General features: G+C 50.7%; 1 protein-coding gene across 2 annotated transcripts; it reads left to right on the top strand.

Moving 5' to 3' along the window:
• The first annotated feature begins 505 nt into the window (after nucleotides 1-505).
• On the top strand, nucleotides 506-26,339 carry LOC112677867 (bestrophin-3). 2 transcript variants are annotated; one of them, XM_049115157.1, is made up of 7 exons: nucleotides 506-592; nucleotides 4,765-4,919; nucleotides 6,180-6,257; nucleotides 6,349-6,501; nucleotides 10,022-10,102; nucleotides 11,822-11,973; nucleotides 23,216-26,339. In XM_049115157.1, exons 2-7 carry the CDS (start codon nucleotides 4,770-4,772, stop codon nucleotides 24,126-24,128), a joined length of 1,527 nt encoding a protein of 508 aa, XP_048971114.1. In that variant the 5' UTR covers nucleotides 506-592; nucleotides 4,765-4,769; the 3' UTR covers nucleotides 24,129-26,339. The 2 variants fall into 2 exon arrangements, with proteins under 2 accessions (XP_048971114.1, XP_048971112.1); XM_049115155.1 differs by having other exon boundaries at nucleotides 518-941.
• Nucleotides 26,340-26,954: the final 615 nt, after the last annotated feature.

The following is a 26,954-nucleotide window of genomic DNA, read 5'->3' as shown; positions in this document are numbered from 1 at the left end:
CCTTAACGCAGCAGGACCTGCTCCATCCAATCACAATGCAAGTTGCAAGTAAAAATGTGTGTGTGTGCGTGTGTGTGTGTGTGTGTGTGCGCGTGTGCATGTTTTACTCTGATTTGAAATATTAAGGGGTTTCTTGGGATAAGCAGGATGAAAATTGCTGAGCGGGGCCAAACTCGGAGAGCAAGGGAAGCTTTGGGCAGATGTAACAGCAGGCTCAAATAGCAAGGTCTGGGGTGTGGGTAGGGCCCAAGGGAGCATGGCTTCAAGGCCGTCGTGTCAAGGTCCCAGGGTTGTGTGAGGACCCGCCACCTGACAGTGCCACCAAACTGTGGCGAATCCGTGCCGGGGGCTCACCTAGTCCTAGAGATGAGGATAACGACCCTGTTCTGAAGATCATCCCTCTGGTTACAGTGGCCTCAAGTACTGATAAGGAGAGCATTCCATTCCATTCCATTCCATTCCATTCCATTCCATTCCATTCCATTCCATTCCATTCCATACCAAACAAGCACGGCGTTCCATGGCAACTGATTTAACCAACCATCTATAGGTTTCCTTGTAGTTGACCAATGACTTGATCTCCAAAGACAGGGTTAGTTCAGATAATGTGTGTGACCCACACACACACATTGGGGCGGGGGGTCACAGCAAAAATCACCATGTCCGTGCACTCTTGGAGGACACATCAAAGTCCGGTTTGTCACGCGTCCTTTGCAGAGCCTAGCAAAGTACTCACACCTCCAGGCTAAAAATCACCAGCTTTCCTTGCTCCACACGTCCCCTTCCAAGTGGTGGGTGTGCTACCTGGGAAAGCGCTGACCCTGGCTTTAGTGCACGCCCTGGGTAACCCCTCAGTCTGCATATTTGTGTTCTACTAAGAAGCCAAGAAAGAGCTTGCCAGCACAATATGATCCCTCCACCTGAATAAAAAATAACCAGAGGTAAAGTTATTCTTTGGTTAAAGGACAGAGATTGCAGCCAGTATAGAAATGGGGTAATTTTTGGAAACTGTGGTATAAATCCCAAAAATATAACCGCCAGCCAATTGATATGAAATGTCTGAAAATAGGCCTCCAGGTAAAGGTTGAACCACTGCCATGAATCTTTAATACAGAACCAAGACAGGTCAGGTCTTTTTTTTTTTTTTTTAAACGAGAGGGTTTGTTTTTTTTTTTAATTTTTTTAATCTTATTTATTTATTCATGAGAGACACAGAGAGAGGCAGAGACACAGGCAGAGGGAGAAGCAGGCTCCACGCAGGGAGCCCGATGTGGGACTCGATCCTTGGACTCCAGGATCACGCCTGGAGCCAAAGGCAGGTGCTTAACCACGGAGCCACCCAGGTGTCCCAGGTCAGGTCTGTTAACTTCTTGTAAGAGGCCTCATCGTGCTCTGTAAGTCTTGAAAAAGAGAGAAAAAGAAATAAAGCAGATAATCTGGCTCATGCAACCACTTTGAGATGCACGGAGAAACGAGAAGAGAGGATCGGGGTTCGTTGTTGTTCTTGCCAACCAGAGAAGCCCAACTCCCCGGCCGTGCGCAGGACCCTTCGAGGCTGATATAAATAACCTGAGCATTATCTAAAATGGTAAATAGTGCTTTTGCAGCTGATACTCTGTGTGCTTCACATACTGAATAAAGAGAGCCTTCCTGGGGCGGGCAGTGATTCTCAAACCTTGCCGTGTGTCCGAATTGCCCGCAGAGCGTGGCACACGTGTCACTGCCTGGCCCAACTCCACTGGATCACTCAGGACGAGTCCAACGACTGCTGACCCCCGGACTCACTCCAGACCCACTGAATCAGAATCTCTGGGGACGAGGCCAAGGTATTTTCGAAAAGCACCCACAGGAGACGCTGAGGTGCAGGCCTCGGCGGAGAACCCCAGCCCCACTGGGACTGGTTCAGTAGGTGAGGGTGGCGCCTAGCCCTCTCCCCGTGTCATGGGGGTCACACGAGACTCAGGGACCCGTACAGGGGAACTTGTTCTCAAAAACACTGGCCTAGATCTAGGATCCCCAAAGCTCCATGAATCGGTGACTCTCAAAATGAGCTCATCTCACTCCTCCTGTGACTCCGTTTCAGTTATGGTAGCGCCTGTGAAATTAAGCTCAGTCTACGTGGTGCGAAGGGAGGATACTTAAAGCAGAATAATTAGATCCAGAAACTGATGGCAGGTGGTTAAGGATATAAACTGTGTGACATCGGGTCACAAGTTGATTTTCATCGGAATGTGTTAGAATTGGGGTCCCTGGGTGGCTCAGTCGGTTAAGCGTTTGCCTTTGGCTCAGGCCGTGATCCCAGGGTCGCAGGATCCAGCCCCCAGCCCGGCTCCCCACTCAGCGGGGAGTCTGTTTCTCCACCTCTGACCCTCCTCCTTCCCTCTTCTGATGCTCTCTCTCTCTCTCTCTCTTTCTCTCACAATCTCTGTCTCTCTCAAACCAACAAAATCTTTAAAAAAACAAATAAAAATGAATGTGTTAGAACATCATAATAATCAAATTCCCAATACTCAAAAGTTAACTCAAAATTAACATCTAACCTCAGTTTTTGAAAAAAAAAAAAAAACGCTTTAGTTCAGAAAACATGTATTAAATTACAGGTATTAAATCATAATTAATATTGCAAAGTCCACCGAAACGGTCAAGGGAATAGGTACAAGGGTCATCATGGCATCGTTATTCTTAACAGCAAAAAAATTAAAAACAAATGTCTATTCAAAAGAGGACTATGTACATAAAAATTTGTACATGATTAACTAAGAGGCAAGCATTGGGAACAATGGTGCTGCTCTGTGTGTATTAACAAAAAAAGGATCTCCAAGATACAACCAGAAAATAGGAACAAGGTCAGATCCGTATGTGGTATAAAGTCACTTGTGCTCCTAAAACTTAAGCCCGTGTGACGTTTCCCCCGAAAGATATGCAGGAAACTGGTCTCAGTGATTCCTTCAGGGAGGAAAACGTGTGGCTGGGGAAATGAGACTGACTTTTCTTATTAATATTCTTTTGGATTTCTATACCATTTGAATGATTTGATCAAACTTTAAAAAAAATAAAACAGGGGCAGCCCGGGTGGCTCAGCGGTTTGGCGCCGCCTTCAGCCTGGGGCGTGATCTTGGAGACCTGGGATCGAATCCCGCATCGGGCTTCCTGCATGGAGCCTGCTTCTCTCTCTCTCTCTGCGTGTCTCTCACGAATAAAAAAAAAATCTTTAAAAAATAAATAAATAAATAAATAAATAAATAAATAAATAAATAAATAAAAAGTCCAGTGTAAACCGCAAAGGTTTAAAGTATATACTCGAGGGGCTCCTGAGGGGCTCAATGAGTTAAGTATCAGCCCCTGATCTTGGCTCAGGTTGTGACCTCAGGGTAGGGGAACCCCACCTGGGGAGTCTTCTTGAGACCCTCTCTCTGTCCCTCTGCTCCTTTCCCCCAAAAAAACTTAATTTTCTAAAAGTACGTATTTGTGTGAACAAGCCCTGGCACATAGTAGATGCTCAGTAAATGTCAATTAAATGAACCTGCTGCCCTCTTTCTCCTGCCCCCGGTTCCCATCTCTTCTCTGCCGTGGCGTGCAGTGCAGCTTGGGAGGTGGGGTGAGCAGTTAACGTGGTAGCGGGGGGCCCACCAAGGGCTGAGTATGTACTGAGCGAGGGTCCTCGCTGGGCCTGGTCCGCGGCATCCCGGGGAGGCAGAGGTCATCATCTCTCTTTCCCACCTGGGCCACCCGCGACCACGGAGGTCACCCCAGGCTCAGACAAGCCAGGTCATATGCACCCCACACACACAGACACACACACACACACGGATTGTAACGCTCATCCTGCCACGACTTGCTGCGGGCACCGTGCACTTTGCATGCGCTTCGCCCTTCCAGATGCTCTTGGCAGGAGAAAACTTTATGTAGGACATCGCTATGACATGAGGTGACAAAAGGCCCTGTTGGCGGAGCTTTGAAAGGGAGAAACCCCCAGGAAAGGAGGAGAGAGCATACGGGAGGCTCCACGGGACGCGCCGAGCCAGGACCCAGAAGGGAGCGAGGGTTGGGAGAAGTACGTGATCCGTGCTTTCCGCGCTACACTCAGTGCTTTGCATTTAGTGCAAACTTATTAGAGTTTGCACTAAATGTAAAGGTGACACCTTTTATTCTTTGAATCCTAATATTTCTAAGTATTCTTTCTCTCAATTTTAGATGAATCAACCCGAACCTAAAAAGGAAACCTTCCCCAGATGTTTTTTCTTTTTTAAGATTATTTATTTATTTATTCATGAGAGACCCAGAGAGAGAGAGGCAGAGACACAGGCAGAGGGAGGAGCAGGCTCCATGCAGGGAGCACGATGTGGGACTCGATCCTGGGACCCCAGGATCATGATCTGAGCCAAAGGCGGATGCTCACCCACTGGGGCCCCTGGGTGTCCCTCCCCAGATGTTCTAGTCCCCATTTAATGTCAGCTTACTTCCTCCTGGCCACCCTATGAGGGATTGCCAACAGGCCTTGCCTTATGTATTATTGTTACCTAACTTGCGTGTGCACCACCCACACACGTTCCTTATCTCTAATACGAGTATAAGCTACTTAATAAAAAATAAATTTATTATTTAAAAAAAAACAAGTATAAGCTACTTGAGGGCAACAACCTTCATTTTATCTTTTTTTTAATTGACCCCCACTGTATGCTCATGTAGCAACCCCGAAAATACACATGGCATCAGTGCTAAACTCATTCTGCATAATTGCACTACTCTTATTTTGTGCTCAAGGGTTTATGACAGCTGATGAAAGAAAATTATTTGACCATCTCAAATCTCCTCACCTGAAATATTGGGTCCCATTCATCTGGTTTGGAAATCTTGCAGCTAAAGCCCGGAAGGAGGGTAGAATCAGAGACAGCGTTGATCTGCAATCGTTGATGACTGTGAGTATGTCGCAAGCCATCGGTATAAGATGCCAGTCAGACGCCGACAGGGGTCTGGACGTCACAGGTCAGACAGGACAAGTCTGCTTCGTCCATTTCTGGTTCCAAAGGAACCGGGAAGACGGGGCTAGTATCAGAACCCTCAACGTGCGAAACAGGGATGATGCACAGGTTTGAAGTCAGGTGGATCAGTAGTGGTTGCGTAGGACCTCTGGCCAAATGGAATCAGCCTCGTACGAGGCTCTGTAGGAAAGTGTCCCTTCACTGATTAGCAGGAGCTGCCAGGAGTTCGGAACGATCTGGTGCCCACGCGGCCTAGTCACCATCCCTGGCTCTCAGGTCCTGGAATAAAATCTGGAGTAAAGATAAACCCACCCGGTCAGCTCTCCCCATCTGGAATTTCCTGAGGTTAAGCCAACTTGTCAGGTACGCCAGGAAACAAGATTATGCTTTCATTAAACGAAATAACCCCTGAGTTCATCTGAGAAACACATTTATGGAAGGGCCGGAAAGATATGTCGTATCTTTCAAGTCATCGAGGAGGACTTGAAAAAAATCCAATTTTCAAACGTTTGATACGTGACAACCTCCTGCCTGAACTAGGCCAAGGGAGCGAATCACAGAAAAACAACACCCGATCTAACGTGAACTCTCTTGCCCAGTCTCGCGTAGTAACTTAGGTGCGACGAAGGAAGAATCAATGGGTTCCAGTCCTTTCTGCTCCCAACAGAGAAATTTCCTATCAATATAAAGGTTGTCCCAAGAATAACAGTAAGTCCTCATTTTGGGGGGTGGGTGCAGGATGTAAAACTTTTTTATCTAAAATCTATAGCAAGCGTGTTTTCCAAAGAAGTAGAGAAACAAACAAAGTGGGCTCTCCACAGAAATGTACCAAAATGGGTAGAAATGACTTATTTAACCTATTAACCCGAGCCTTCCCATCACCACCTGGGGCCAGTATACACGTTGGAAATTGTGGCTTTAGCAGAGTAGGGGATAGTTCCATAAAGTCCAGATTTACTTTAATATTTTAAAAAATGTCCAACCGTCGTCAACCTTTTTTGCGTTGCTGAAGATGCTGATTGTCATTTTCCGAATTTTGCCCCTGTACTCGCCTTCAGAACCGACTACCAGCCTTCCAGAGTCCGTCTCCGCCTCTCCACAGACAAATTCATAGAAGACCCAGTGACGAACCCCAGGAAGAATTCATTGGCACCCCCATCATTTTAGTAAACCATGTTTTATCTGTTTCTGGCGTAGGAGATGAACAAATACCGCTCTTGGTGCAGCCTTTTATTTGGCTACGACTGGGTCGGGATTCCGCTGGTTTACACCCAGGTATCACACACGTTGCACGCGGTTCTCCTTGCTACCTGCGCACCCGGGTGCCCAGGTGCCGGGCCCTCACTCCGGCTTGTCTCCACTGCAGGTTGTCACGCTGGCCGTCTACACGTTCTTCTTCGCCTGCTTGATCGGACGCCAGTTTCTGGATCCCACCAAAGGCTACGCGGGGCACGACTTGGATCTTTACATTCCAATCTTCACCCTCCTACAGTTCTTCTTCTACGCAGGATGGCTCAAGGTAGGTAGGCCATGGTCTTGGTGCCCGAGGCCCGGTCCGCAACCTCCATCAGGCTCTACGCTCGGCACCGGGCCTTGGCCGAGTCACTCTGCATGAGCTGGTCACAGGTAGAGGTAACAGTTAAGCACCCAGGGAGGTCATTACTGTTAAACTAGGGATTCAAGAGCGTGGTGAGCTCCGTGTTGCACACGAAGCCAAGAGATTGCAAGAACACATTTTTATGGCCACTGATGTTTTAAGTCCTTGTGTGCTTGCGTGAGGATTAAAATAATGTAATTAAAGTAATAACTGTAACTGCCTTGATATTTTATGCCACAATAGGCAACGAGGCAGAGTAAAAGGGAGAGACTAAGATGCCTTGGGGGGGCACCTGAGGAGGCTCAGTCGGTGAAGCAGCCGCCTTCTGCTCAGGTCATGATCCCGGGGTCCTGGGATCGAGCCCTGCATCAGGTCCCTGCTCTGTCTCTCAAATAAATAAAATCTAAAAAAAAAAATAAGCCTTGTATATTAGACTTAAGCATTAGTATTATATTATTGTTTTTTCAAGATTTTATTTATTTATTTGAGAGAGAGACAGGGAGAGAGAGACAGAGATCACAAGCTGGGGGGCTGGGGGGAGGCTGAGGCAGACGTCCTGTTGAGCAGGGAGCCCGACGTGGGGCTCGACCCTGGGACCCTGGGATCCTGACCCAAGGCCACCGCTCATCTGACTGGCTCAAGGTAGGTAGGCCATGGTCTTGGTGCCCGAGGCCCGGTCCGCAACCTCCATCAGGCTCTACCTGAGCCCAAGGCCGCCGCTCATCTGACTGAGCGCCCCCCCCCCCCCCGCCCCAGGCGCCCCATATTATATTATTATCTTGGTTCTGCTTAACTCTGTAGTTAGCTACGAGTCTCTGAAATCCCACCAGCTGTGTCACATTAAATGCAACCCATTTTCAAAACCAGAACTGAGACTCCGAAGATGATTCATCAGAATCAAAACCAGAAACACCAGGATTTCTGATGACATTTGGTTTGCCGGGAAATGAAAAACAGGTCAGAGCACAGAAAAGGACAAGTCCCCAGCATCTCCGGGTGCTCCCCACCCCTTCCTGGGTGCCCCAAAACCTGAGTCCTCCATCGCTTCTGTGAACTTCCTAAAGAGAAGTACACACACGCCAAGACAAGGGCTCCATGAAGGTAATCAAAATCTAATGACAGTTTGAGGATGACTTGGAAAAAATCCAATTTTCAAATGTTTGACCTTCCGGCCAGCCACGTGGTGCTGTGCTCTGAGGCGGCCTTCCAGGCTGTGGCAAAATTCTCCCCACCATTGTCTTGACTTTCATCGGTTTGACTCTTAACCAAGAAAAGTAAACACGTTGGCCTTTCAAGAAGCTTTTAAGGGACGTCCTTTATAAATGGCAAAGACATTGGCAGCCGGGTGACGGTGATTCTCGATGATTTTTACCCACTTAAGGCAGAGAAATAGCAAGAGAGACTAATAGCTCTCATCTCCCATTAGAGGGAAAAAACTAGACTCTAGCCTTATAAACAGAAAATCACCACGCTAGCCAAATGCTCAATATTTCTGGTCATTCATGGTCTTGTCCCCTGAGTTGAGCTCTAAAATATTAACATTATTTTTCTTTATAAAATATTTTGAAAGGCAAAATATGAAAATACAATCTTAGCTCCTTTAAGAGATAGACGACCCTAAAAGAAGAGTATTTTCCCACCTGGCGGATTATCTCTCACTTTCCAAGCAACTATTCTATCTTGCCCATTCTAATATTTACAAATTTTTTTTCAAAGTGTAAAAGAACCATCTTAATATTATAAACAGTATATTAGTTATTTGCTGGAAATGAGAGCGTCCAAGAAAGTGAAGGATATTTTTTCAGAGAGTCCATCCAGAAATGTATCACTTGGGAAGGTAAGTGTAGACTCTAATCCTATATGCAGGACTGACCCCATCAAAGTGAAATCCTGGATATCACAAAAATATTTTTAGGGCCTATCCAGTGGCCCATTTAAGGAAAAACCCCAGGCAAGAAAGGGTGGCTAGGCCCTGGACGTTACAGTGAAGGGCTTGGACGTGGACAAGCTGTGAGGCTGCCTGGCCCGGGACTCAGGGTCTGCCCAGGTTTGTCCCTTAGACTAAGGGAGATGCACCTCTCCACGGGGGTGCTCCTCAACTCCAGCCACGCACTCAAGCCTCCTGGAGCTTCACCCAGTAAATCAGAATCTCTGAGGGAGGGACCGCACACTTTTAAAGCTCCCCAGGTGATTTGGTTCTTCATCCAAGGTTGAGAGCAACTGCTCTAAGTGGTTAGTGGTTAGATTTAAATCCTAAAAATTAAATATGTAGACTTTCTACCACAAAGCCTGGGAATATAGAAACTCAAGCAATCGATGGCGTCCTTATTTTGTACACTTGTTTTTCCCATCTAGACCCAATGTAAAATCTTGCTCTCTTTCTCTCTCTCTCACACACACAAAATAATTAAAAACAAAGGGATTATTTACTTTTTAAAATATTTATTTATTTGAGAGAGAGAGGGAGGGAGACCGTGAGCAGTGGGGAGGGACAGAAGGACTTCGAGGGAGAGAGAGAATCCCAAGCCGACTCTGTGCTGAGCGCAGAGCCCCATGTGGGGCCCAATCTCATGACCCCAAGATCATGACCTGAGCCGAAACCAAGAGTCGATGCTCAACCAACTGAGCCCAGGCGCCCCTCAAAGGGATTATTTCAAAAGGAGAATAACAGGGGAGTCCTATTTGGCATATAAATCTCTCAACAAGGCTACCCAATTCCAGAACTTGGTAAGCTCGTGTCCTGTTGATCAACTATTAGAAAATATGTGGAAAAAATGTGCTAAGAAGCTACCTAAAAAAAATTTTAATTAATTAAATTAAATTTTAAAAAAAAAGAAGCTACCTAAGCTTTTCCCAGTGGGAAAACTGACTCACCAGACAATAGCAAACCCTTTAGCATAGAACAAAGTGAGGCAAACTCCAGCTTTGTGACTCTAGCTCTCCGACTCCTGCACTTCGTGGTTACGTCCAGGAATTGTGGAAAAGCCTTGTATTATTTTCTTTAATCGCGCTTTAACTCTTTCTTCGCTGTCATACGTTCCCCATGGTCGCATTTCGGGCTTATCCCCTGGGTGCTTGTAGTTTCCCAAAGATCGCAGGCCCGAAGCCTGGACGTGCCCAGCACCTTGCACCTTGTCGTGCCCCTTAGCCCGCACCGGTTCGATTTGAACCTGAACGTCACTCGCTGGGCTCTAACGGCACAGGGCTTCCCCTGGAGGGGGTCTGTATGCCAGACCCACGGGAGAGCAGGCCCCGGCAGGTGCCGCACTGGAGCCTGAGCCTAGGGCCTCGCCTGCAGGTAAGCATCCGTGTCTGTGGGGTGACCCACTCCCCTCTGGGCTCACATTATGAACATGGCAAAGGGCACCACCTTCGCCCCCTCCGGCCCGCACTCAGTCTTCACGAGCATCACAACCGACTCATTCTCTGTCCTCGACAACAGGTGGCCGAGCAGCTCATCAACCCTTTTGGAGAAGACGATGATGATTTTGAAACCAACTGGTGCATTGACAGAAACCTGCAGGTTAGAGCAGCTTCTCTCTCCTGTACAAGCATTAATAATTTAATAATGAACCGCTTGTGCTGCGAACGCACCTGAGAGCTTTAGCTGCAAACGGAAGAGGCTTGGCTTTGCACCGTGTTGTCTCACCTCCTTCTGGAACCTCCCAGGTCCTGGGTCTCAGTTGCAGGGAAATGTAGCCCCTTTTAAAGAGAATTTCAAGCCCGTATTCTTTGTTTCTTTATTAGCTCGACACAGCCTCTTCCATCTTACTGCAGGGCGATATTCGCACTCAGTCTGTCATCTGTTCTCTGTGGCCGCCCATGGGAGGCTAGCAGGGGCGTGGAGGGCAGCCAGGCGTGATCTGGCCGGCGTCCCCAGATGCCTGTCCTGCAGGGGCCTGCGGGCCACCGGGAGCATGGGCCACACCGGCCCCCATCTCACATCTCCCTGCACTGAACTGAACAGACCCCAGGACCCTGACCCCAAAGCATTGCCCCAGATAAGTTTTCCATGAGGAACCAGCATGAGAGAATTTTCCTTTCAGGCAGGACTCTCTCCCGAGACCATTCTCTTCCCCCACAGGCTGGGAAAGAATTTCATGTTTTACCCAGCTCCTAACTGGTCTCACACGTTTCACCAGTTGGTTCACAAACTGGCCCCAAACATGGAGAGCCGGCAGAGAGGGAACTCAGGGACAGGCCACCCAGACTGGTGGGTGGCAGGTCAGGTAGGCAAGGGAACTCCCAGGCCTTTCTTGGGCAGCCGCCCGCCAGGATCTCCATGCCCGCCGCCAGGATCGCCAGTTTATACCGGGTTCGGCCACACACTCAGTCCAGAGGGTCTCAACACACAGCTCCTGAGGCCGTGGCCCCGAACCTCCCCCAATGATCACACTCAGTCTACCAGGGAGGGAGCATAATGGCTAGGCCGCTCGCTCTTTGTAAAAATTGGATTTGCAGAAGATTAATCATTTATTCATGCATCAGCGTGTCAAGGTCAAGAAGGGAGACCACTCTACAGCCCGAGCAGCGGAGACTTGCCGATGTGCTTCCCCCCAAACAAACAAAAAGTCAGGGCACGTAAGAAATGATATCAAGGGATCCCTGGGTGGCGCAGCGGTTTGGCGCCTGCCTTTGGCCCAGGGCGCGATCCTGGAGACCCGGGATCGAATCCCACGTCAGGCTCCCGGTGCATGGAGCCTGCTTCTCCCTCTGCCTATGTCTCTGCCCCTCTCTCTCTCTCTCTCTGTATGACTATCATAAATAAAATAAAAAAAATAAAATAAAAAAAAAGAAATGATATCAAGTGTGTTTATGGAATCAACGGAATGGGATATTGAGAATCCCTGACTCCTGCAAGATCTGGGACGATCAGGTTGCAGTCGGGACAGACATTAGACAACACGGGGACTTTGAAGAAAGTAGTAGAAGGTGTCACTCCTGCCTCTAGGCAAAATGTAGCCAGGTCCACTCCGGGCCAGTGGTTGCTAAACCAAGTCTGGGCAGTTTTATAGCCAAGTGCTGTCACCTCCATTGCCAAGCGCTCTTGTGCAGTACACAACATGTACAACTCTCCGTGGCAGCCCTGGTTAGAGCAAATATGAACAATAGACATTTGTATTTTTACTCTTGCAGACTGTTCTATCCTACTGCAAATCCCATCCACCCCCTGCCCAAGGGGCCCCTCTTTCTTTATACAATTCATATCCAAATTCATCTAACAGTAAAATGATGATTTTAGGTCTCTCTTTTGGCTGTGGATGAGATGCACATGAGCTTACCCAAGATGAAGAAGGACATTTACTGGGATGATTCTGCTGCTCGACCGCCTTATACCCTGGCAGCTGCTGACTACTGCATACCCTCATTCCTGGGGTCAACGGTCGAAATGGGGTAAGTGCATTTTTTAAAAACTCATCAATGTTTGGAAAATAAGTAGGACTCTGTTCTGATCTTTTTATGCCCCAATCTTGAGTTTACTTTCACGATAACTCTCAATTATTAATATCTTAGAAGGCTAGCCTTTTCAAATGTTCAGATATAATTAATATGCCCAAGTTTAAGAGTGAAAAGACTATAGTTTCTGGTTTAAATGTGGCATGTGTGCTTGTGTGTGTGTGTGTGTGTGTGTATTTGGGGATACTTTGCACTTTATTTTGTTTTTATGCCACAGAAAACTTTCCTAATCATTATGAAAGTATCCCCTTTTTTCCTTCCAATTTGAAAAGTAGTTTAGTTATTCGATTATAGAGTCATTTAATCATGACTATCAAAACTAAGTATATTTTTAACAAGTATTTATTGAGCATATAGCACATGCAGGCACTGGGTTAGACCACATGGAGACAAGCAAATCTTAAGGAATGAGATAAGTTTTATCAAAAGTTTTCTCTAAGATTTAATTCAACTATGTTTGGTAGACAAGTCGGTCTCTGTTCTACAGTTTTACCATAACAATCTGTCCCTGTGTACTTAGCTTTAAATAAATGGGCTGTGGCCTGAAGGAAATCATGCACAATTCTGGAATAATTTTATTAAATCTGATAATGTATTTGATTTTGCAGAAATGTGTGAATGTGGGGGAAGTTTAAGTATGTTTGCTGAAGGCAGATGTCACAGTTTCCAAGTAACTCAAAGAGACGACTGTGGACAAATTTAGAAAAATCAGAAGAAACCCCTCTAAAAATTGTAGAAAAGGCACAAAACACTTTTGCAGGATTTTCCTTATGACTTTTGGCAAAACTATGTTTGCTAGTCTTTGAGGCCAGCTCTCGGCAGGCAGATTCGTGAGGTGGGTTCCCTCCTGTAGTGCCACCTGGGATCCTTTCCTGTCCTCCCCAGCGGTCAACCCTTCTCTCTCCCCACCATCAGGACATGGAGCATCAACGCTGCTCCTTCAAGGCTTTACCCTTGGCTGAATGTCTCTTAATCCTAACTCACAATGGTTTGTGGCACTTCTCCTCCAAAGAGGCCTCTGAGGCTGAAAGCCTTTCGAGATCCAAAGGGAAAGGTGACAAGTAGAATTTCGGGTGTTGTGCCAAATGATGAGAGGATTTAGAAGCCGAGAGATTTGTGGTGTTGCCCTCAAAGCACACCCTGGAGGGGGTCGCACTCCCCACCCCTCTACCCTCCAACCCCCACCTCCCCCCCCACCTCCTCCCACACCCCCCACCCCCTGCCAGGCTTGCCTGCTCCGAGAGGGCCTGCTAAGCCTGGACTCTGCGGTCCAGCACTTCCTCCAGCCCGGGGTGCTCATCCCTCCCCCGGCCGGTTGCTCAGTCTCCATCAATAGCAATTCACTGTCGTTTGCACTTCTCAGCATTTTGTAATACATCCCGCAGGGGCACTGTCAGGGATTTTGAAGACTTTCTTGATTTTGAAAATTAACAGATGTTCTTCTGTGAGTTTCTTTTTGGATCACTCCATTCCCATCACTGATTAATACAAATTATTTGAAGACCTAATTTGTAAGAGAAAAGAAACCAGCACATTGGGTAGCAACAGGGAAATCATTGTGATGACGCTATTTAGGCTGTAAGAGCCTGTGGGTTCCATTTCTATTGTCCATTTAATTGTTTTTGCAGAACGGTTAAAAAATTTTTTTTCTGGTCAAGATTTTTATCTTGATCTGCACATTCATCCCAATCGTTATAATTTTACAGTCTTGTGTGTCCAGGTTCTTTAGGAAGTATTAAAATCTGTATTTCTCCTATTTCTAAATATAGAAATTCAGATTAGGAATTCACAAGACCTCACAGAAAAGAGCTACCCCAAGATAAGTATCGAGAAGATTAGAGATTGTAAACATAAAAAACACTCCAGGTGGAACCATGGAGCATTGTCATTGTTGGCTTGTGTAAATCTCTTATGGATGTCAGAGTAAGACGTGGAAAGATGAAACAAGTCTAAGTTATTTTTTGCATTAAGCTAGTTCTGGGAACTCCGGGACACAAAATAAAATGCGGGAGAGAAAATTAGGAGATAGGATCTTTAAGAATGCAGCAAAGTGTTTAGTTGTCAGAATTCTTCGAATTAAGACCGCCCATTTGCTGGCACGATGGGAACAGGTACAGGCAAAGGCCAGCGTCCATCGGAGCCGCATTAACTGGACTCCTCTAGAACCAGCTGATCAGAAAAACAATTGGGCAAAAGCTCACTTGATCTTGATTTCCTGTATGAGTGAGGACCATTCAAGGGGAGCCTCACAACCCAGGAAGCGTCGCTCTAGGGACGCAGGCTTTTGGAGAATTCACAGAAATGCCCTCTTTGATCCATCACTGTCGATTCTTTCCAGGACTGTGCTAGTAGACAAGTTGTTTCTGGTTGCCTGTGATGAAAACCAACTCCAGCTAGCGTAAGCAAAAAGGGGTTTCTTGGGTCACATCTGGAGACTAGCCTCGATTTGGGTCTGGCTGGATCCAGAGGTTCAAAGAATGTCGCCAGGGACTCACTATTGCCCTGTGTCTCTGTTCGGCTTTTCTCTCCACTGGCTCAGGCTTCAGGCAGGCTCTCCCCTCCCAGTGGCAAGACGGCAAGACGGCAGCCAGAAGCTTTAGGCCTGCAGCCTATCTTCTCAGCAAATCCTATGGAAAGAGTACATCTCTTTTCCAACTCTTTAAACTAATGAATTAATTGGCTAGACTTGGCTAACATACCCATTCTTGAACCAATCACTATCAACAGGGAGACATGACGTTTTAATGAGCCAAGGCTGGTTCATGTGTCCATCTTTGGACCAACGGTGTGGTCAGCCCCAACCAACCATATGGAGTAGATGATGTCTTAGGAAAATGAGAGTGCTATTACCAGGAAAGGACGAATGGTTCGCTGGGCTGACAAAGCAGTAGATGTCCTCTAAAATCACAAAAGATAATTCCCCAGGCACTGTATTATTCACTCACTGAATACAGGGTCAATATCAAAGAGCCAACTGACAGGCTCAGGGAAAGGGAAAGGGAAAAGTAAGGATTATTGTAGCACAGGTGATCTTATTGATGATGACTGAGCCAATGAGCTCTTTGCATGTGAATAAAGACCAGGTGTCAAAATGGTATGGATGCAAACATTTCAGACAAGTGTTGGCTGCTTGAAGTGCACATAAAATCATTTCCTGGATGAGTCTTTTATTTTCTTACTCTATTTAGGATGTATGTTCCCAGCATACGTAATTCAAAATCAAATTTCCCTTATCTTTTCAGATCAGTGTTTCAAGCTTATGATCACAACTCCCATGGCCCAGAAATTCTAAAAATCAAGGCAATGCCCTTCAATAACTGAGCAAAAGTACTATCCAAGGGCAACCTGAGAAATCACTCTGCCTCCTAGTTTCCTTCACATTCAGCACACTGCTCATTTCCACATAAAAAAGGAAATTCCTTAGAGACAATTCCTCCCTTCTCCGTATTCAAGAACATGTTGAAAATATTGCTCTATTTTCTACACATTTACCAACTGTGCACTAGCAAAGTAAAGTAAGCTTTTCCCCATTTTTTTTTAATCTCAAGTACAGATTTCCAATATCATGTTTTTCATTGTATCTTCACATAGGGAATGAACTCATCCATTTATTCAGGCAAAATATGCTTTCAGGGCCTGGTATATGGTGGGTTCTATGCCAAATGCTACATAGAGACGAAAAACCAAAATCAAAACCAAATATCTCATAAGCTCACAGACATAATGAAGAGAAATGTTATGATCCGGTGTGGTAAACTAAGCAATAGAGAAATACTCGGTCTTATGGGAACACAATGAAGGGACACACTTCAACCAGCCTAGGAGCTGAGAAGTCTAATGTGCGTCTTTAAGAATAAATTTGGAGCTAGCACACAGAGAGGAATAAGGGGATTCAGCAGAGGGTAAATTCCAAGCCAATATGAGCCAAAACAGCAAGAAATGATACTGTATTTGGAGTACCAGGTTTTTTTTTTTTTAATTTCAGCATTATTGAAGTAGAGTTGACATATAAAATTATAAGATATTTAAAGGACACATTGCGGTGATCTGTCTTAATTTAGGCATCTTGTCATTATATTGTCCATGGAGACACCATTAATCAAATTGAAGAGAACACCCTCAAACGACCGTAGGAAGAGTTGTCTACGAGATACATGTAAGGAAAACACGCCCAAGCCCTGAAATGCAAATGGGTCTTCTCTGGGCACTACTAAACACTTATGCCCAATAAACCGAGCTTTACTAGAACAAACCTAGAATGCTTACACTCAAGCCAGCGTTGCTGAAAATAAATTTCCTTTTACAACCCACGAAAAATAAGATTCAGGCCTAGCCTGCCACTAGTGGGAGGAACGATGCTTTTCACATTATACCACCATGAGTCACTCCAAAATCCTAATTCTTTTTTGAATACTTGGAATTATCCATTAGCACAAATTTATAAGTCCCTGCGGAATGGAACCCATGGAAATTAAAGACCTGATGTCTCATAACTCCCTTTAATCCTGTCTTGAAACTCAAAACCACCACGAGTAAAGAAGCAATAATCCCTTAAAGGCATTGGGAAAACCCTAATGCGATACCTATCCATAACAGCTGGAGGATCCCAAATCCTGGAGGAGAGAGGCTGGAGCTGCTTATGAAATGGATCATTTGACTGTGCAGCATGGGTCTGTGCTCGCGCTCAGCCTGTGAGCCCTGAGGGGCTGGCCGCCGCGCCCATGAAGAACGCTGCTGCCGTGGGCTTTCTGCCAGGATTCAGACAGGTCACCACTGCCTCACGTTCACAGTGACCTTAGGGCCTGGGTCTATGAAGTCAGCTCAGGATGCACTTAGAAGAGAGGAGAAATAGGGACGCCAGGGGGCTCAGCAGTTGAGCATCTGCCTTTGGCTCAGGGTGTGACCCCGGGGTCCCCGGATCGAGTCCTACATGGGGTTCCCTGTGGGGAGCTCGCTTCTCCCTCTGCCTGTGTCTCTGCCTCTCTCTGTGTCCCTCATGAATAAATAAATAAAATCATGAAAAGAAAAGAGGAGAAATACACAAACTTCTCTAAGAGTTCCTTCTTGTGAGGAGCTGAGAGGTTTATTTAGGATTTAGTTGGTACGTAAAACTGCAACCACCTCCCCAGAAGTAACGACTTTTACTTCTCTGTCTTTAGTCCCAAGGTTCTAAGAATGTGTAGAGATAACACAATTATTTTTTTGCAAGTGTACGTATGTCCTAGTGTGCAAAGCACTAGGATTATCCAGCACAGAGTATTCTTAGTGGAAAAAAAAAAAAAAGTATTGTTAGTGATACAGGTCTGAATATTCCAAAATATACATTTAAGAAGCTAAAACTTTATTAAATTGTGGTTAAATACACTTCTAGGTGGATGTTTTAGTCCGTAATCCTTTCTTAGCTGACTATGTTCAAATATTTTAGCTTTACTAAAAAATACACAGTCACTATTGCATGCTTGGTTGTATACAACCAAAAATACCTCAATTTCTGAATCACTAACTTCAACGAAAATGTGTTCTGGGAACATTGATTTTCACTTAATGCACCAGAAAGGAAGGAGAGATGGAGTCTCCCAAGGAGAGGAAGGTGCATCACGTCGGTAATTTTAGAACCTTCCTGAGGATTCTTTGACGTGTCGGCATAGGTTCACCACTGGCACTCGGTTTCCACCTTCTCAAAGACGTGAGAGGGGTAGAGGACTTTTTCCTTTTCTAGCAAAACTCCTAGAATACAGCAGTAGGGAAACGTGGGGACTTCTCACCAAGTGAAACCCCACTTTGGTTTCTGTTGTTGTTTTCTATTTTTTGAAACCCCGCTTTGGACCACAACCTTGCCCTTGGTGTGGGCAAGCCTTGGGCAGAGCCGGCAGAGAAGCAGGAGAGCGTGGCCAGCTGCGTGTCACCTCTCCAGGCTCTGCAGGCCTCCCACGACGCTCCACCTCTGGAAACTGCGCCCCCAGCAAGGGAGTTGGGAGGAGCGCCGGGTGGACACACCCTCCGTCCACCCGATTTCCCTCCCCGCGTGGGCCCGCACCTCCCAGCTCAGTGTGGGACTGGCCTTTCCCATCTTATAAGTCCTGGGCTCCCGCTTCGACAAGGTTCTGCGGCGCAGGTCATTAATGCCAGGCCTGGCCTCTCATGGGTCGGGAGAGGGCATTTTGCATTGCCACGAATACGCGCCCCTCCCCACGTGCTGCTCCGGCTCTGATAGATTTTTCTGGCAAATCATCATTAGCTCCCACCAAGGCAGCTGCCAGGCTCTGAGGGACCCCAGCCGTTTGGAGACAACAAATCCGCCGTGAGAAGTGGAACTCACCATAGCAGACATCAAGTCCCCAAATTCCTCATTGACATCCTGTTGACATGACCCAAAATTCGTTGAATTCAAGTTGTCAAATGACCACTTTAAACGTGACGCAGCCACAGCCACAAAAACGACGACCGCGCGAGGTGAGGACGTTGGCTAAGGCTGCGCGACGCGCAGGTGCATCAGGTCTTCAGCCCGAGCCCGTTGACTTCCGAATGTTCTACGTCCCTCAGAGGTCAGTAAACCTGGGGGGTAAGAAAACACACAAGCGGCCCCGAGACAGAAAGGCAAGCATCCTCCACGCTCATCCTTCCGTCTTTTGAAGCGCGTATTTACACGACCGCGCACGCGAGGTTTGTTAAAGCAAACACACACTTGTTCGACGGAACCTGCGTCAGGCGTCCCGAGTCCTCAGGGCTGCTTTGGTCTTTCCGAGTCATTCGGCCCAAGGCTTCCGAGGGTCGCTGTCGCCTCCAGTAGCCCCGTCCCCTGCCTCTCCTACGGCAGCAGGAGGGGACAAGCAGCCCGAGCGTTTTTCTTGAGTCCTTAATTGAACCACGGCCGCTGGTGGCCCCAGAGGTCTGTCCCTGGCAGGGGGCCCTGTGGGGCTGACCCTGTCCCGGGTGCTCCACGGGTATTTTGAAAATGTGAGTTGTTGGTCTTTTCGACAGCTGAGATTGAGGCAAGAGCACATCCCATGGCTGTGCCATCCAAGGCTGGCAGCTGCGGGGTGACCCCCCCAGGCTCGGCCTGCACCCAGCGGCCTGCCGGGCTTCCCGGAACCTCTTCTTTGTGTCCCCCCCGCCCCCTGCCCCGCCACCTCCACCCCTTTGGGACCAGCCCCCCTCCCCTCGTGGCTTCTGTATGGATGCTTTACAGCTGTGCACTCAGGGCTGCTGCAGGATTTGGCAAAGTCTGCAAGGGCAGGGGAACCCCCCGGGGGGTCCCACCTCCTTCTCCAGGAGGACCCAGTGTCTCCCGGCCTCCTGCTTCCTGTCCACGGACTCCGAGCCCCCAGCTACCCGGGAAATGACTGCTGCGTCCTCCCCTCTGGGGTGTCCTCTCTTGGAGGAGAAAAGGGAGTGACCTTTGGGCAGACACTCTCGTTCCCTCCAGCAGGTGCGACAAGGCCGCAGTGCCTCGGAGGTCCCCTCCAGGAACCTGCCAGTCGTGCACAGTCCTTTCCGTACCGCGCACCCTTCGAAGCTCGTCTGCCCTGGGTCTCCTCGTGAACCTGCGGGGCGGGTGCAGGGAGCACCGTGGCCATAGCTTCTTGAGTCGCAGGGAGGGTAAGGGGGTCCCCGCAGGCCACCCGGCTGGTCCGCGGCAGCCCAGGCAGCAGGAATCCTGGCTCTGCGAAGCTCCCAAAATAAATCATGCTCCTCACCACAGAGGCAATTCTCAAATTCCATCTTCTGGACACTAATGTCTCCATGGCCCTTTCCACGAGCGTCCTCGGGGCTCTGATTACCTGCCCAGCGAGTCCCGGAACCTCAGCCCTTTCTCATCCGACCTTCTCTAACATACAGCAATATACCAAGTGCGATTACCCTCAACGTATAATGTTTCTGCTGTGACTGTTTCAAGGCCTTCTAAGAGGTGCTGTATTGGGGCCTCAGGACTGTCCTGACCCTATACACTTGGAAAAACCAAATGAAGAGGAGACGAAGGTCTAAAAGGACCTAAAAGGTACATCCAAGCCTCCCCACTGGGACCTGAAGAATCTCTGATTGATTGATTGATTGATTGATTGATTGATTGATTGATTTAGCAATCTGTCTTTACTGGCTGCGGAGCCTCACACACCCAGGGCCAGGGCTGGGGCTCCGACCTCCTTGAAAGCAGCCATGTCCACACTCTGCACATGCTCCTCAATCCTGGTGATCTCCTCCTCCTCCAGCAGGTCTGTCCCCACCTTGTCGTCGTCCACCACACACTGGATCCGCAGCTTGCGGATGCCATAGCCCACCGGCACCAGCGTGGAGCCCCCCAGGCCAGCCCGTCTAACTGGGTGGAGCGCACGCAGGCCTCCAGCTGGGCCATGTCTGTCTCATCGTCCCAAGGCTTGACGTCCAGGAGGATGGAGAACTTGGCCACCAGCGCTGGCTTCCGTGTACTCTCAGCTTCAAACCATTTTGTTCTTAGACCACGGTTTCTGCCGTCGCGTCGGGAAGCCTGACTATGGGAGAGAGGAGCTGGGGATCCTGCACGGGCAGTGGAACGTCCCCTCTTGGAAATATTTGGACGAAAGGTCGCCAGGTTCCTCGCTACTGCTCTTTGATGGCACCAACAGGCGAAGGGAGGGCTTCCTTCCCCACCTCGGGCCCCCAGAGCGAGGCCGCCAAGCGTTCCCCCAAGGACCTGCTCATGGGTCTTTCTCACCAACAGGCATGGAAAGTTCCCACACCGTGTTCCTAACCTCAAAGCCTTCCTGGGGATGACAGGGGTCCTCAAAGTTGCCCGACCTGTGGTTTGCCCACCTTGCACACTACCAAATAGCGCGAGTCTAGTTCCGCCCTCCACTCCCAAAGACAGTCCATAGCTGCCCCAAAGACTTGCTTTGCCCCAAATGTAGCTGCTCAGGGACATGCCTTCTCCCTCCTTTTACACTGTGCTATGCAGAGCTGAGGCAGCGAATTTATTCACAGCAGGTGCTCAATGGATTTAGCTGGGTAAGTGGGTAAATCTCCCGCGTCCGCAGCACAGGCTCACGAGGCAGGAAGGTGCGGTGGGCTCCCATTGGCAGCCCTGCCTCGTGTGTCCAGTGGGGAATCAATAAGCCAGAAGCTTATTGATCACTAATCAATCAGCCAGAGCGTTGCCCTTTTTTCAGCTTGCTCTCTGCAACGGGGCTGGTTTTCTCTCCTCTGTGGCGCAGGGACTGAACCCTCTCACCTCCATTGGGTCTACGTATCCATCACATCAATGCACAGGGAGAGCATTTTGTCCTTGGGGTTTACTAACCCTTAGGGCTGCCCAAAGGGCCACAAAGGATAGTACAAACACGTTTCCTGGAGGATTGTATCACTCTTAACATGGGTGTGTGGTTTAGAAGGAGTCAAGGAAGACAAATCCCCAAAAAAAAGTCAAGATCGCAGCAAATGCAGGCCAGAGGCTTGCCCTAGACAGCGAGCTTGCCCGGTGCACCCCGATTCCCAGGGCGGCGGAGCGGGGCTACGTCCATGAATGAGGAGCTTGAGGCTGCCCCGGTGTCTGGAGGCGGGACCCACGAAGTCCTCGGGGTCCGGAGGGGGTGGTGCTGAGGCTGGGGCCTGTGCTGCCCAAGCCAGAGTATCACGGTCACAGCTCGGGAGGGGGGGGGATGGATGAGGGGGGCAGCCGAGGGCCCTGCCGGGGCTTCAGCTTAGCAGCCCCAGGTTGGGGTCAGAGGCCCATTGGCCACCTCAAGCCGCCACCCTCCCGTGGCCGCTCACTCTGCACCTTCGGGGTACCCCAGCACCCTCTGTTCCAGCCTCTTCCCCTCTGGTGGCGGCCTACAGGTGTGTCATCCCCACGGGTGTCCTCCCCAACGGTGGCTCCCAAGAGCCCTGGGAGCACTTGAAGTTTAAGGAAGTGGCTCCTCTCTAACCTCAGTAGGACCCTAACGGCCCAGAGCTAGCAGGCACCTGCGCGGCGGCTGTGCCCTCGGCCTGCAGGCCTCACTGCTGTCCCGCCACCCGCCACCCGTTTTATTTATCTCCGCCTTGCAGGAGAAGAGTCCAAAGGGCAGGGTGGGTTGTCGTAGCCTCAGATGTTGACAGGTCAGCATTACCAAAGCCAGCACACTTCAGCAGGGGGAGCCGGCCACGCTGGAGGCCGCAGGCCCCCGTCCATGGAGGGGATTGTCCACAGGGTTCACCCTTCTCCTTCCTTAGCCCCAGGGGAGCGGCAGGGACTGTCCTACTCAGGAATCTCTACCTGGCGCCTGACACCAGGTAGCAGACTTCGTATAAAAGGCATTAATTAAGAGCAAAGGCTTTAAAAAAACAACAATAATAATAATAATCAAAAGAACAAAGGCTTTGGAGTCAGATTTCTGAGTTCTGGCCCTACGGGCTACACCGCGGCCTTCAGGAATCTCCCTGGGCCTCAGTTTCTTCATCTGTAAAGTGAAAATCCTAATAGTACCCGGTCACCCGATGAATGTGATAATTCAGGGAGGTGATGCATGGGAGGCACTTAAGTAAACGTAAGTGAACGGCAGCTGCTTTTTGCACGACCTTGAATTCAGCTTCGAACGACCTTGAATTCAGCTTCGATCCATTGCTCTGGGGGGTTTTACGGACCCTCAGTTCAGGGCCTGAGTTCCGGGTCATCGGTCATGAGGGAGAAGGAACACACATCGTGCCTTTGGTTTTCTTTTTGTTTGTTTTCTTTTCTTTTCTTTTGTCTTAACGTCCGCATCTCTAGATGAGTGATTCTCAAAGTGCGGTCCGGACCCACTGGAAATCCCTGAAAACCAAGGACCCCCCCCCCACCTACTCCCCCAGACCCAAGTCCTCCAGATCAAAGCTATCTTTGTAACAACACTAAAAGGATTTTTACCTTTTTCACCCTCATTCTTTCCAAGTACGCGGTGGGCCTGTCACGTGCCACGTGAGAGGTCATCACTTAGCCCACGGGCTGTGTGCGTGCACATCCTGCATGTGCGGGCCGTGGTTGTCGTTGAACATCCCTGCGCTATTTCTAATACAGTAAATAGCAATAGGCATAACCCACAGAAAGAAACCTCTTCGGGGTCCCCAATAATCGTTAAGAGTTTATGAAAGGGCCCGGGCCCCAGGGGTCTGGGACCCTCGATCCCCTCCCTCCCGGCCCTGTGACGCGAGCCTCCGGAACCGCCGGGGCCGCACCGTGTCTGTGTTTCAGGCTGTCGGCGACCGAGCTCCCCGGCGACGAGTGGCTCTGGAGCTTCGAGAAGCACGGCCAGCGCCGCTCGGTGATCAGGAGGGTCAAGAGGTTCCTGAGCGCCCACGAGCACCCGGCCGGCCCCAGGAGGAGGAGCTACGGCCGGCAGGCCAGCGACAGCTCCATGTTCTTGACGTCCAGCGGCGACGCCAGCCCGGCCGGGGACCTGCTGGAGGTGCCCCCGACGGGCCCGCGCCGCGCCCCGGGCGCCCGGCAGCCCTGCTCCCCGGGGGGCACCCCGCTGCACTGCAGCCTGGGGGAGCTGTCCACCATCAGGGAGGCCAGCACCCCGCAGAGCCTGAGCCCGCAGGCCAGCGTGCGGGTGTCCCCCAGCAAGATGCCGCAGCTCCCCGAGGTGCTGGTCACGGGGCCCGAGGCACCGGGCTCCACGGCCTCCCTCCAGAGCGCGGACTTTACAGGAGTCGAGCCGAGTGGGACTGGCCGGCAGCAGGCGCCCGGGGCATGGGATCCGTTCCCCGCAGGGACAGGGACCCCCCCTCCTGGGGACCCGGGGCCCCCGGCGACTCCAGCCAGAGACCAAAGGAGCATCCTCACGCCTGCCTCTGGCGAAGACCCAAGCGATGACAGGTTCCCCAAAAGGTGGAGCCTCCCTGTGTCCAGCCAGGCCGCCCCCGCGGGCCACCGCCCCAAGCCCCCCAGCTCCGAGCCCGTCCTCTCACTTGCCACCGAGGCGTCATCGGAGACCTGCGGAGTCAAGGCCGCGGGGGGCTCCCGCGCCTCCCCCGACGTGCCCCACTTCATCGAAAGCCTGGACGCCAAGGAAACGGACATCATCGACTTTGACAACGAGCAAGCTGGGGGGGCATCACCTGAGGGGCTCCCGGAAAGGCCCAGAACCCGGTTCCAGCCCTAGGCTCTCGCCTTCCCCGGAGTTCAGCCTCAGTTCCAGGACAGACACGCGGGGACCGGTCAGCGCGTTACAGAGCCGACCCATGGGATGGGCTGCTAGAACCGGGAACCCCAAACACGTGCACGTGGCGCCTTGCAAGGTGACCCTCACCCCGGAGGCACGGCTCAACCAAGGAGTCCCAATAGTGTCCACGTGACTTGCGGCTCAGACAGCTGTAGATTTGGAAGGGGCCGTGTAGACCACAGCCCGGCCCCCCAGTTTGGCCTAGAGGGAGACAGAGGACGCTCTCCTCCCCACTTTTTCTCTTTCCTCCCGCTCCTCAGTCATAAAGAGAGGGAGACGCGTTGCCCCTTCCTAACAGCCACTCTTTGAGGCTTTCTAACCAATAGCACCTTCTAGAACTATCACCACTTCCTGATTCTTAAGCTTCATCAGCGTCACAACTGTCGTCTCCCTTCAGTTTCTTTTTCTCTGTTTTTTTTCTATCCTCTCACCCCCTGGTCTCCTGCTTCGACTCCACCTGTTCCCCGCTGCTTACTTCCCGCCACAGTTTGCAAACTCCCACGGGGCAATTGCAGGTGTCCGCAGGTCTAGCCTGACACCCCGGGCCTCCCGCGGGAAGGGGTCTGGGGGTGCTGATGGCAGACATCGCCATCCTTTCTCCATCCACCCCCTGGTCTCGAACCCTGGAGACATCAGAAGCCAAGAGGACAAGGAACCTGCCTAACCGAATGCCAGGGAACCAAAGAATAACAAGGCCGGAGTGTGTTTCACTCGGACTCCTGAGCAGAAATCCCAGTTGTGTCACAACGAGGACTGGTTACCGCGGCTGCCAGGTTGTTGGCGTGGGGTCGGACATTGGAGCTGGGAGGTGAAGGGGTCCGGGACTGCACGACGGGGACAGGACGGGGACCAGCTCCCTCCAAGGAGCTGTTGGGGCAGTGGTGGGTCAGGGCCCCGACTTTGTGCGCAGAGGCCATGTCCCAGGAGGGCGGCTCTCGCCACCTCTATCATCACCACGCGGGACTTAAATAAAGTGACCCCAATCGCTACCGTTTATCCAGTGCTCATGGGCCCAGGCAGGCGCGTGTACGGTTCACGGAGAAGCCCCCCAGGACCCCAAGGGCCAGGGCACCATTCTCGCCACTTTCAAGATGAGGAAAACAGGGCCTTCGGAAAAGCGAGGTGCTGTGACTTACAGTCACACAGCCAGAAGGTGGTGGAGCTGGGTCCACCCGCCTCGAGAACCACCCTCTTACCCCGGGCCCTCCCTCCCTCCCCGAGTCGTGCCATGGGGAAGGCCCCGACCCCGCAGCCGTGTGCCCACAAACTGGAGGACGCCCCAAGGAAGCCAGGCCTGAGCGTCTCCAGCCTTGGCAGGCCCTCTGGGTCCTCCCTGCTGGTCTTAAGAAAAAAGAAAAAAAAAAGGATTTTATTTATTCATTCATTTATGAGAGAGGAGCGAGGGGCAGAGGGAGGGGGAGAGACTCTCAGGCCGACCTTGCACTCAGCACAGAGCCCAGGGCAGGGCCCTGAGTGCACCCGGGAGGCCCACGCGGTCCCCTTCGTTCCCCCGACGGTAGAGAAGTCAGCAGGACCCGTCTCGCTTCCTCGTCCCCCACCTCTCCCAGCACGCAGGGCCACAATCAGCACATCTTTACAAGACACGGCGCCCAGCTGGGCCACGCACGCTGCGCGGCAGCCGGGACAGGGACTGTAGCTGGGAGATACCGGAAGAAATACTGCACGCGGATGGTTGTCTGTGGGGTCCAGAGTGGCAGCACCTGGGGAGGGACCGAAGCTCCCAAAGCGTGAGGTAGAGACTGTGTGGTCGCGCCCCGATGCCGCACAGCTGAGTCAGCCCCCCCGCGGCCCCCGCCCGGAGGCTCCTGTACGTGGCTGTCTCCACTCAAGCCCCTCTAGTCTCCTCTCTCTGGCTTTACCTGTCGCTCAAATTCAAATACGTTTCTACGCAGCTGCTTTCAAAATATAATCAATTTTTGTTCGTAATTCCTTTGTCCAGAGAATTACTTAGTTGCCTCAATGTTTCATCAGACTCTGAGGGGCCTCCCGTTCCCTCCTTGCACGGGACACTGAACAGCGACTCGCTCGGCCCCACGCGGTTGGGATCAGCCGTAAATGCGAGCGAGCCACTGCCCACGCCAGAAACTTCCAGCCCCCACATGAATGATCAGCTGGCCGCCGGGTCCATCCCACGGCAGCCCCAGCTGCGCCTTAGATGCCACCCCCGCCCCCAGCCCCCGGCCCAGGAGGGCCATGAGGCCCAGGCCCCGGCTGCCCTCTCCCTGCCCCTGGAGCTGGCTGTGCCTGATGCCCGCCCGCAGCTCAGCCAAGCGGAGGGCCCGTGAACGGCTCCGTCGTCCAAGGATTTGGGGGTGACCAGCCCGCTCACACACCACACCAAAGAAGGCCGCTCTCTGCTCTCCCACTGACCCTGTACTTCGGGGCCCACCGCCACCGAAAGCACATTTTTTTTATTCTATTAAAGATTTTATTTACTTATTCATAAAAGACACAGAGAGAGAGAGAGGCAGAGACACAGGCAGAGGGAGAAGCAGGCTCCACGCAGGGAGCCCGAATGGGACTCGATCCCGGGACTCCGGGTCACACTCTGGGCTGAAGGCGGCGCTAAACCGCTGAGCCACCCGGGCTGCCCCGGAAACATATTTTAAATGGAGAAAGGTAAAATTTACCTGGTATTTAAAGACTCCCACATCCTGTCTTTCAGTGTCTCCCCCTCCAGCCGCATTCTCCTCTTGCCTCCAGGTACCCCCGAGCCCCGAGCCCTGAGCTCGGGCAGCCTCACCG

Source organism: Canis lupus, chromosome 10, assembly GCF_003254725.2.
Source record: "Canis lupus dingo isolate Sandy chromosome 10, ASM325472v2, whole genome shotgun sequence".
Lineage (NCBI taxonomy): Eukaryota > Metazoa > Chordata > Mammalia > Carnivora > Canidae > Canis > Canis lupus.
This window is presented reverse-complemented; position numbering and strand designations above follow the sequence as displayed.